This window comes from Kogia breviceps, chromosome 8, assembly GCF_026419965.1.
Source record: "Kogia breviceps isolate mKogBre1 chromosome 8, mKogBre1 haplotype 1, whole genome shotgun sequence".
Taxonomy (NCBI): domain Eukaryota; kingdom Metazoa; phylum Chordata; class Mammalia; order Artiodactyla; family Physeteridae; genus Kogia; species Kogia breviceps.
Window position 1 is genome coordinate 41,837,166 of NC_081317.1, and position 12,371 is coordinate 41,849,536.

Sequence of the window (12,371 nt, forward strand, 5' to 3'; positions counted from 1 at the left end):
GCATGAGAGGATACTTTTGAGCCAGTTTCAAAAGCTGCTAATGTGTATGTTTATGGTAGTGGGCTCTGGTAAAGGCTGCTGGAGAGAAATATTCTATTTTCAATAAAAATTTTAATGGATAATACCTTCTCGTGGATTCAAAATTCAGAAAGTACAATGAAAATATTCCTTCCATTCCCTTTTCCTGAGGCAACTAATATTTTTTTTAGTTTTTTGTGTATCATTCCAAAGGTATTTTAAAATCTGCTTTTATTACCCTTTTAAAATATATAATTTAGTGATTTTTTTTTTTTAGTATTTTCAGAAAGTTGTACAGCCATCACCACTATCAAATTCCAGAACATTTTCATCACACCAAAATGAAACCCTGTACCATTAACAGTTACTCTTTATTTCCCCTGTGCCTGGTGCCTGACAACCACTAATTTCTATCTCCCTGGATTTACCTATTCTCGCCATATCATATAAATGTAATCACACAATATGCAACCTTATGTCTCTGCATTCTTTCACTTAGCATAATGTTTTCAAGGTTCATCCATGTTGTTGAATGTATCAGTACTTCATTCCTTTTTATGGCCGAATAATATTCTGTTGTATGTATATACCATATTTTATTCATCCATCAGTTGATGGGCACGTGGGTTGTTTCAACCTTTTGGCTATTATGAATAATGCTGCTATGAACATTCAGGTACAGGTTTTTGTGTGGACGTACGTTTTCAGTTTTCTTGACTATATGCCTAGGAGTGGAATTGCTGAGTCACATTTTGGGGAACTGCCAAACTGTTTTCCAAAGTGGCTGCACCATTTTATATTCCCACCAGCAATGTATGAAGGTGGGTATTATTTTAAAAGCTCTCAAGGTGATTCTAACATGCAGCCATCATAGTATATCCAACAAGCCTGGCTAGAGTCAAAGGGAGAAGGCTAGAAGGACAGGCTGGGTATTTGACAATACCCACCTTGAGCACAGCTTCACAGTACATCCCTCCAGGGACTTGGGTGTGTGAAATGGCGAGGTGGCCCACCATTAATACGTGTCTTTTTCTAACAGTTTCTTTTTCTTGGGACAAATAGGTAAATTTTGTTTAAGGGCTGGAACGTTGTATTTATGTGATTATCAGATTCCTGAATACTGGTACCCAAAATCCAAGGATGGCACCTTAGTGTGGCTGTTTTAGACAGGCACCTAAGAGCCAAAAGCCCCTTTCTAGTGACTGCAAGGGCAGGCACAGAACAAAAGTGTGTGGGACATGTTGAAGGGCTCTTCTGAGGCTGTTGACCATTCTTAACCTGTCCAGAGCTCCCTCCACTGCAGAGTCCTGAGGAAATTGTTTCTTATACACCTATTCTCTGTGGTCCTCTTGCCCCTACCTCCCCTAGTCATTCCTTCATTTGGCTGGGAGTTTCAGGAGAGTTGGTCCTCATGATGCTGTTGTCCTTGGAAATTAGACCAATTGAATGGGAAAGGATCAAACACTGAAAGGAAATCCCTTTTCCTTGGCTATGGGTCATAACTACGTTAGTGGGCAATCTGGTGTCAAATCACTCTCATCCTGGAAGAGTTTATGGCACTGCTCTAACCTAAGGTGTGTTTTCTAAGACAAGCAGAAGTTTCTTGTTAGTGAACATATTATTGCCATTGATACCCTCAGTCTGTAATACATAAGAGGTTGTACAAGAAGGAAGCCAGCTGAGATCAAGGTGGAAAGTTGATATAAATTATGGATATCTGACATGGTTACCCTCATAAACATTTACTGACTTGAAACAACAGCACTTGCTAACTCAGGTGTCACACTTTCACTCTCTCTCAGGTGTCACCATTCACGCTCACTCAGGTATCACCTATGTGTTTGCTCAAGTGTCACCCTCAGGTGTCATCTTCATGTATGTCACCATCGCAGATCACCCTCAGGCTCACTCAGGCATGGCTACTTGTTACCTGCCTGCACAACTGGCAGCTTCATTTTTCACACAGGATTGTCCTTCCTCCAAGAAGTTTCTCCTTCCAGGTGTATTTTATTACCTGGTTTTACCAATGCAGGGACCAGGACTTCCCTGCCTTTACAGAGGACTTGCTGATGCAACCAGATTTGGAATCAAGGTTTTGCTTGTCAGGCAAATGATAGGCATTTTTTCCCTTGTAGAGGTTTTTGGGCTTTTAAGTCATTCCTACAGACATTTCATGTACTTATAGGTATCCATTCCTGAACTTCTAATCTGTTTTGTGCTTTAACATTGCCTTGGCTGTAGTTGGTAGCAGAGGCCCACAGAATAAGAGCTTTGCCTAGATAAGCTTCAGTTGTATGCCAGTGATAGAGACTTAGTCTATATTCAGTGCCTCTCCTACTGAAGTGCTCATAGCCTGTCTTTGGTATTTGTGCAGGAAGCTTTGTGATTAAAGTCTGGATGGAGCTGGGTCCCAGTGCCATGTGTCCTTGAGCACATCCTTTACCTTTCTGAGCCCGAAATATGTGGATATTAGCAGATGATTGGGTTGTGTGACGGAGAAGGAAATGAAATAATATACATATAATGCTTACTGTGATGCTAGTTAAACTTGTCATGTCTATTATTCTTATTAATAAGTCCCTGAATATTTCCCAGTGCCACAGAATTCCACAGTTGTCTCTACTTTCTATTGTAGCAGGTCCCTATTTTACTACTCACATAACATGATTTGTCTAAAGCAGTGGTCCCCAACCTTTTTGGCACCAGGGACCGCTTTCATGGAAGACAGTTTTTCCATGGAGGATGGTTCAGGTGATAATGCGTAATGTGAGTGATGGGGAGCGGCAGATGAAGCTTCGCTTCCTGCTGTGCGGATCCTAGTTCACTGACCAAGGATCACAGCCATGCCCCCTGCACTGGAAGCACAGAGTCTTAATCACTGGACCACCAGGGAAGTCCCCACATTTTTTAAAAGAAATAGTTTAAGTTTTGGAAGTTTACACAAAGATGTTAGTTCTTGGGACTTCCCTTGTGGCACAGTGGTTAAGAATCCGCCTGCCAATGCAGGGGACATGGGTTCAATCCCTGGTCCAGGAAGATCCCACATGCCGCAGAGCAACTAAGCCCGTGCGCCGCAACTACCGAGCCTGTGCTCTAGAGCCCGCGAGCCAGAACTACTGAAGCCCGCGTGCCTAGAGCCCGTGCTCCACAACAAGAGAAGCCACCGCAGTGAGAAGCCCGCACACTGCAACAAACGTAGCCCCTGCTCACCGCAACTAGAGAAAGCCCGTGCCCAGCAACGAAGACCCAACGCAGCCATAAATAAATAAATACATTTTAAAGAAAAGATGTTAGATCTTTAGTATATTTTCTTTAATTAATATTTATTGAGAACATATGATATGCCAGTTGTAGAACTAAGTGCTTTACATACCACATATTATCTCTTTTAGTCCTCAAAAGTAACCTATGAAATTACCATTTTATAGATAAGAAACTGAGGCCCTGAAAAGTTAAGTGATTTGTAAAAGTTCTCACAATGCAAAAGTTTAAACAACCATATTGTGAGAGCTGGCATGTAAACCCAGACAGTCTAACTTCAGATTTCACTCTTAACTGCTACACTTGAGTTGTATATCATTTACAAAAGTCTATCTAATGATCTTCACAAACTGCCTCATTTTTTACTCCTCAGAGCTCAGCTGCTTTATACCACAGTTTCTGAAAAAAACATGGTGATTGCAGACTGTTACTGAAGCTGAGGAAACTGGACCATGGACCAGAAATTCCTTCATGTCTTCTCTAAAAGGCATTTAGTCAGGAAAAGTCACCTCAACATGTTAGATTTTCTGAGACGCACTCACAGGTATCTGGTACATCATGGCACAATGACAAGCCAAGTATAAAACTCTATAATAGAACCTCAGAAGACAGTCTTTCTTGACTCCCCTGGGAATGAACCACAAGGTCACCCCTTGAGCTTCTTGTCAGTATCCACAGTTCCTGACTAGGTATGGCCTTGAGGCCTCTCTGAGCTCTCATCAGATTCCAGCAGAAGTAGCATCATTGATTACATGTGGCAGAGGGTACCTGGCTTCTAGCCCTAGCCTGACCATATTCTGCCTATGTGACCTTGGATAAGCCACTTAACTTCTCTGTGTTCGTTCCTTTATCCATCAAGCATATTGCTTACACAGTTCACAAATGTAGGCATTTAAAAGATCTCCCCTGTCTCTTCATGGGGTTTGTAAAAGACATATATCAAAAGAGCTGTGAGACCCCTAAAACCATGGGAGGAAATGCACCAGAATCTTGTTAACTCTGGGGTTATGGAAGGTATATATTTTCTTTATATTTTTCCTGTATTTTCTAAGTTTTCCCCAGTAAGCTTGTCTTTCTTTTCTAATGAAAAAGAAGTTTGGTAAAAAGGACTAATACAAATCTAAAATAATCCCTCATCATTGCATTGTAATCTATGAAAGTATGAAATCAGAGTGATAGAGAGAGGCCAGGATGAGGAAGTGCATTTAAACTAGGTGGTTCATGGGAATTCTCTGGCGGTCCAGTGATTAGGACTTTGTGCTTTCACTGCAGTGGCCCCGGGTTCAATCCCTGGCCGGGGAACTAAGATCTGGCAAGCCTTGCAGCAAGGCATGGATGGATGGATGGATGGATAGATAGGTAGATCAGCAGACAAACTAGATGGTTCAGTCATAGATTTGGCCTTAAGTGACCTAGCCAGCATCCAGGTTTAGTTATCAGTGCTTTTTTGGGAGGGCAGTGGCCACACCCATTATAAGGGATTACTGCTCTAATTCTTCTGATTTCTGATTAGCAGCAACATGCTATCCATGCAGTTGATAATCCAGTTTTGTAAATTAACAATTTCTGCTCTTTACAAAAGGATTCATCAGATAGTCCCTTTAAACTTTTAGCAAGCTATATACAAAATGAGTGCATTTAAAATTTGATTCTAAAATACAATTCTGAATCTCACTGATAATCTTTAGAGACATAACTATTGCTTAGGCCATGGAGGAATTTATTATTAGTTAGTTAATTTTTTTAAAAGTACCTACCCCTGTTTGTTTTTATGGACTATTGTTGAAGGTTTGACTCTGTCAACTTTTGGTCTCAATCTGGAAACTGTAGCTATGTTCAATATGATAAAAATTAAACTTCTGAGAGATAGAGAAAAAAATTAGATAGGACTTTCTTAGTCTAATTCACTGCAAAATAGATGAATTTGTCCTAAGTGCCCCACAGTGTAGTAGAAACTACATGGGCTTTGGAATCAGACATACTAGATGTGGAATTTGGTTCTGCCACAAAACAGCTGTTTGTGAGCAAATCAACCTTTGAATTTATTCCTCAGCTGTAAATTGGGCATAACAATCATACTCACCTCACCTTAGGCTACTGTGAGGATTCTGTCAAATATTTTTAAAGTTCTTCACCTTTTTGATTCTCAGTAATCAACACTCCCCCAAATCAGGGCAGGATATTCTTATATGGCTGTGTTTTCAGTGGCTTGAGGCCATTCCTGAGGCTTCACCTCTTCTCCCCCATTCCTTTGTGGCCAAAGGGACCCAAGTTAGCCTTTACTCCCATTTGGAGGGGCAGTGGTCTCAAAGGAAATCATGGGCTCATGGCAATTGTGATAACTCATCACTTCCATATTCCCACACATCAGTCCTGGTCTCCTTTATGACTGCATCGTGGTGGAACAGGTGGATGTGATCATTCATTCTGTGATGCACATTTCTGTCCTTTGCTTCGGTTACTGTGACAGATGGGTATGATGGGATCTTACTTTGGAGCCAAGTTATGCCCTGGGGATTTTAGTCAGGATAAATCCATCAAAGATATTAAAAAGAGTATATGAGATCAAGAAGTAAATTAGCTCTTGAGCTATTGAATATTCTCCCCCAAGATTAGTATTCCACATTGTTTTCATTGCTCTTGGGTACTTATTCTGTATGATTTAGAGTTTAGGCAGCTTTCCTCATAGAGGGAAAAGACTGCAGTCTACTGACAAAGCTATATGTCTGGTCTCTACTGCTCTCAGCCAACTCTTAGGAGCCAGGGGGCTTTGTTTACTCCTTGCAGAAGTCACCCTGTGGATTTTATTTTCAGGCGATCTTGAAGGGCAGCAAGGAGCGCAGCACTGGGGCCACTGGAGTTAATGCAGACTCCTCCCGCTCTCATGCTATCATCCAAATCCAGATCAAAGATTCAGCCAAGAGGACATTTGGCAGGTGAGCTGGAAATATGCAGAGAATTGCATTGTCTGCCTTTCCCTAATGTGACTTTGAAATATGTGTTGTCAACAACAGGGCACCCTGGCACTGTGGAGTTCTTTATTTCAGGGATACACAGTAGAGTTATTAACTCTGAAATAAATCATTGTACTAAAGTGCCATCAGTTGATTAACCATGAAGTAATGACCTATTGTTGGTCAACCCTATGTTATTAAAAGGGACATTGATTGCTTCTAATGTGAAAAACAGTATCAGCAGAGGAATAGTAGGAAATGCATCTCAGAGAGCTTATAGGCAAAAAAAGAAAAAAGAAAGAAAGAAAATTAATCCATCCTTCTTGAAAGAAGCCATAAGACAACTGGGTACATTCATTGCCTCTCTGGTGCTATCTTAGCAAACTCTGCCACAGTGATGGATGAACCTATCTCACCTCTGAGTAATGAATCTCTTTTTTTTTTTTTTTTTTTTTTTGCAGGGGGTGGGGTTTGCTGGAAAGCAGCCCATGGAAGTTTCTATTTAATTATCTAAGTGGTCACCTAAGTGATTTGCATTGTGGTCATTTAGCCTTATGGGAAGAATGTTTAATTAATTTCAATCATACTTTCTCACAAATGATTAAAACCAACAGAAGGGTCTAAGTGAACAGTGCCAGCAGTAACTGACAGATTAGAATCTTGTAATACTTTTGGAAAGCTGACAGTAATATCTTTTACTTTCCTGAGGATGGGTCAGTGTTGATTTCTTCCTGGGGTCACAAAATGCTGGCTGATGTAAAAATAAACCAAAGCCCCAAAGAAGTCATCCCTGCTGTGTCTTTTCTCTAGGATCTCTTTTATTGACTTGGCTGGCAGTGAAAGAGCAGCAGATGCCAGAGACTCAGATAGACAGACAAAGATGGAAGGTGCGGAAATAAACCAGAGTCTTCTGGCTGTAAGTTGTTCAAAACCTTTAATCTAAAAATCATTCTTGAGAGATTTTGCCCCTCTTTACATGCAGCCAAAGTAAGTGAGGGTGGGGTGGAATAGGGCAGTGGAATTCCAAGGTTGGAGACGGAGACGAAGCGTGCCCAATCAGATTCTCTTCAGTTCTTGACAACTCTTCCTTCTCTCCCTGCCTTCTCTTCCTCTGGTCAATCCCTGACAATTAGGAACAGAGAAGTATTTCTGCAGTTGCTTGAATGGTTAACTTAGATACACTTTCTCCCTCTCATCAAGTCTTAAAATTATTTTTTCAAACATATAATAGTAGAATAAATAGTATAATGACCTCCCAAATACTTGTCCCCGAGCTTCAACATGTGAAAAATCTAACCAACACTTTCCTTCCCCTGGTTGGATTATTTTAAAACAAATCCTGTCATCATGTCATTTCTTCCGCAAATATTTAATGATGTATTTCAGAGATAAGGACTCTTATTTTTTATTTTTATTTATTTATTTTTTTTATTTTTTATTTTTTCCCCGGTATGCGGGCCTCTCACTGTTGTGGCCTCTCCCGTTGCGGAGCACAGGCTCCGGACGCACAGGCCTAGTGGCCATGGCTCACGGGCTTAGTTGCTCTGCGGCATGTGGGATCTTCCTGGACCAGGGCACGAACCCGCGTTTCCTGCATCGGCAGGCGGACTCTCAACCACTGCGCCACCAGGGAAGCCCCAGGACTCTTATTTTTTAATATAACATAATACCATTGCATACCTAAAGAAATAATTATTTAATGATACCTGTTATCCAGTAAGTGTTATAATTTTACCAGTTGTCCCATAAATGTCATTTTTACAGTTGATTTATTCAAATCAAGATACAAACCAGATCCTCGGATTGCTTTTGGTTGATATTCCTCTTTCATGCCATATCAGTTCTTCCCCTCTCTCTTTTTTTTAATATTAATGTATTTGTTGAAGAAAACTCAGTCACTTGACTTGTGAGAGTTTCCACATTCTGGATTAGGCTAACTGCATCCCATGTTGATGTTTAACATGGTACTCTATCCTCTATTTTCTATAAAGTAGTTAAGATTTATATTTGTTCTGTCCAAAATGGTAGCCACTAAGCCACATGTGGCTATTGGGTACTTGAAATGTGGCTAGTCTGAATTGAGATGTGCTCTAAGTGTAAATTACACATTGACGCATGTAAAATATCATTAAGATTTTTTCATACTGATTACATGCCAAAATATTATTGGATGTGTCAGATTAAAATATATAATTAAGATTATATATTTAATATAATATACAATTAAGATTATATGTTTAATATATAATTTCATCTGGTTTTATATCTTTTTATTTTTTTATTATTTTTTTTATTGGGGTATAGTTGTCTTACAATGTTGTGTTAGTTGCTACTGTACAGCAAAATTAGAGTTCCCTGTGCTATACAGCAGGTTCTTATTAGTTCTCTATTTTATACATACTAGTTTTATTTCTTTTTAATATGGTTATATTTCTTTTTAATATGGCTATTATAATAAAATTACATATATGGTTTGTATTTGTGGCTCACATATTTTGATTGGGAAAATGCTGATCTAGAGGCTTGATCAGATTTAAGTTCTATTTTTTTGGCAAGAATAATTCATGAGTAGTTCTTAGACTTTCTATAGGAACACATCAGGAGGTACAGAACATCTGATTATCTCTTTTTGTGATTTTGAAGTGTTATCAGTCTAATTCCTCCATTACTGTGTTTCCCGTCAACCTTTTTCACCTTATGGTTTTAGCAGCTGTCAATGAGCATTATTACTTTTATCCATTGCTTCGTTAGGGATTCCAAAATGGTGATATTCTAATTCTAATATTCCTTCTGTATTTATTAACTGGAAAGAACTTTCCCCAACTATCTGATTATCCTGAAATATAATTCATACAATGGAGGCAAGATAAATGCTTGATTTTTTTGCCTTCACTCAACAGTTTTCAGAATGAGTTGATGTCCTGGTAACCTAAACATGACTATGAGTTTGTTGTTGTTGTTTATTTTCTTGTTTGTTTTCATATTATTATAAACTCATGGTCACCTCTTCTTTTTCTTCTTCTTCTTAAATTACACATTTTTGGCCAGTGGGAGTCTTTTCAAATATGTTCCTAATAGTCCCTGGCTTTCTGGTATGACAAGATGTTGTAGGCTCATCTTGCACATTTTTTTCCCCACACCTTGAATCAGCCATTTCTTCAGCAAGCCTTGGCTTTAGAGGGAAATGGTATTTAGAGACCATTTAGAGTGCTAGTGGTACTTACACTGTTAGTCCTCGCTTCTAGGCCTTTTTGGTGGACAGAGCTTGGAAATAGGTGTTTTGTTTTGTTTTGTTTTGTTGGCTGCATTGGGTCTTTGTTGCTGCGCATGGCTTTCTCTAGTTTCGTCGAGCGGGGGCTACCCTTCGTTGCGCAGCTGGGCCTCTAGGCGCGTGGGCTTCAGTACTTGTGGCTCGTGGGCTCCAGAGTGCAGGCTCAACAACCGTGGCACACGGGGTCAGCCGCTTCCTGGCATGTGGGATCCTCCCGGACTAGGGCTCGAACCTGTGTCCCCTGCATTGGCAGGCGGATTCCTAACCACTGCGCCACCAGGAAAGCCCTAAATTTTTTTTTTAAGGTAAAAATATATCAGGGATTCATACTAATAAATTAATTCAAAATTAAGACTGCAGGATTTTTGCTTAACTTTTTTTTTTTTTTTTGCTGTACGTGGGCCTCTCACTGTTGTGGCCTCTCCCATTGCGGAGCGCAGGCTCCGGACGCGCAGGCTCAGTGGCCATGGCTCACGGGCCCAGCCGCTCCGCGGCATGTGGGATCTTCCCAGATCGGGGCACGAACCCGTGTCCCCTGCATCGGCAGGCGTATTCTCAACCACTGCGCCACCAGGGAAGCCCTGCTTAACTTTTTAAAATTTATATTTCTCTCCCTTTTCTCTTATGCTAAAACTCTTAGTTCCTAACAACATTAATGTATTTGCTCTACTTCAATATATGTATACCCAAATCATGTTAATATTACTCATAATATGATTACTGAATTCAGATTAAGATTTCTTTGCCGTTTCTTTTTTCCCTTAAATTGTATCCCACTAGGGATGTACAGTCATAATACTGTGTTGCAAAGTCACTTGAAATAATTCTTCTCTGTGTGTTTAAGCTTACCAATTTTGTATTGAGTTAAAGTTATAAAATAAGCCACATTCAGAAAAGTCTAGTGTTCAACCCTGTCCTCTCTCCCCTTAGATAATGATTTTCTACCAATATATATGTTTGTATTCACCCCTTTCTCAGGAGGAAAAAAAAAAAGGTAGCATACTGTAAGCACTTTACTTTTTTCACTTAACAGTATCCTGGAGCTCACTCCATGGCTGTGTACAGAGACCCTCATTCCTTCTTATAGATGCATAGTCCTGTCTTGTGCCCCTCCACAGTATTTAAGTCCTTTTGATCAGAACTGAAATCTCCAGCTAGACACATTATTTCCAGGCCTCATGAGGGATAAATTGGGAGGCTGAGAGAGGTGAGAGAATCAGCATCTTTTTATTATTGTTTAAAATTTTTGAATAATTTTAGATTTTAAAAAAGTTACAGAAATAAACATGTAGCATTCCTTCACCCAGCCTTCCTAATGTTAACATCTTACATAACTATAGTAATCTAAATCAGGAAATGAACATTGATATAATATTATTAACTATCTACAGACCTTGTTTGAATTTCATCAATAGTCCCACTAATGTTCTTTTTTGGGTCCAGGATTCTATGTTACATTTAGTTATCATGGGTTTGTAGTCTCCTCAGTTTTTGTCGATTTTGACCTTAACACCTTTGAAGAATGCTGGCCAGTTATTTTGCAGAATGTCTCTGAAATTGGGTTTGTGTAATGTTTTCTCACTATTAGATTGAGATAATGAATTTTTAGCAAGAATACCACAGAAGTTGTACACTTCTCAGTGTATCGTATCAGTCAATATGTCTTATTACTGGTGATGTTAAACTTGATCACTGAGTTAAGGTGGTTTGTGCTAGGTTACTCCACTGTGAAGTTATGATTATTCCCTTTGTAATAAGTATCTTATGGAGAGATACTTTGAAACTATGCAAATATCCTGTTTACATCACACTTTTGCTGCCTAATTTTAGTATCCATTGATGATTCTAACCTGCAACAATTATTACTGTGGTGTTTACCTGATGAGATTTTCTATGTTCATCATTCTACATTAATTAGTTAGAATGCTACTGTAAGAAAGAGCTGTTTTTTCTCTTTAATTTATTTATTTGGTTATTTAGTTATAATAGTAAATGGATATTTCTTTTATTTGCTAAATTAGAATCCATTTCTATCATTATTTATTTTCTTGCTCAAATTATCCCAGATGGCCATTGGGAGTTCTTTCAAGTTGGTTTCTGTATCTTTCTGACATGCCCCCATCATTTTTTGAGCAGCTCCTTTTCTTTTGGCACTATAAGGTGTCACACACTCTTCCCTGCCCTAGCCCTGGAATCAACCATTTCTCCAAGGACCCCCAGAACCAATATATTTGAGCATGTACTATATGCTAGTCAGTTTACTCTTCACAACAAAGCAGGTTCTCTTATTCCCACTTTATAGATCAGGATTCTGAAGCTCACGTTAAGTGAATTGGCCAAGGGTCCACAGCCTCTAGCTAGAAATCTTTGATTCTCATATTTAAATTTATGGTCTAGGAATTAACCAAGAAACCTAAGAAGTACCTGTGAAGTTGGAGAACCCTCTGGGGCTTGACTGTGTCTATCTCACATGGGCGATAGCATGTAAAGGGGTCTGAGAACAAGCCTTATAGAATAGGATCAAAATCTTGTGCTTTGTGAGGTGCACAAAGGTCCCCCTTTTTCTTTCCTGGGTATTTCCCTTGGTTTTCCCTTAGAGTTTAGTAAAGTCTACTTTCCATTCTGATTCAAGGCTAAAGGGACCCAAAGGCTCATAGAGATTGACAGCCACACTTGGATTTGAGTACATAAGGGGCAGGTGTAACTCAGGGACCAGGTTTGGGTACCTGCTCGTCCCTTCTAGAGAATCTTCCCAGTGCTAAAGTTTGGGGATATTGGACTGATTTGTAATAAAAGAGGAAATTCCCTTATACCTTCTTATAACCCGGCAGCTTCTTAGTTAGAGAGGGGTTAGTTGTGGGTATCTG

At 39.5% G+C, this 12,371-nt stretch overlaps 2 protein-coding genes across 5 annotated transcripts in view; one reads left to right on the forward strand and one right to left on the reverse strand.

Annotated features, from left to right (window-relative positions):
* Positions 1-12,371, forward strand: part of KIF24 (kinesin family member 24) — a 70,979-nt gene that overhangs the window by 47,206 nt on the left and 11,402 nt on the right. For all 3 annotated transcript variants that reach the window (XM_067041307.1, XM_067041309.1, XM_059072763.2), the window contains 2 exons: positions 6,094-6,215; positions 7,044-7,149. In XM_067041307.1, the coding sequence (XP_066897408.1) occupies positions 6,094-6,215; positions 7,044-7,149 (228 nt within the window). The remainder of the gene's footprint in view (positions 1-6,093; positions 6,216-7,043; positions 7,150-12,371) is intronic.
* Positions 7,022-12,371, reverse strand: part of UBAP1 (ubiquitin associated protein 1) — a 72,641-nt gene continuing 67,291 nt past the window's right edge. The window contains exon 7 of one of the 2 annotated variants that reach the window (XM_067041314.1): positions 7,022-7,355. In XM_067041314.1, coding sequence (XP_066897415.1) covers positions 7,290-7,355 — 66 coding nt within the window. In that variant the 3' untranslated portion in view covers positions 7,022-7,289. The remainder of the gene's footprint in view (positions 7,356-12,371) is intronic. The other variant, XM_067041312.1, reaches the window with a different exon arrangement.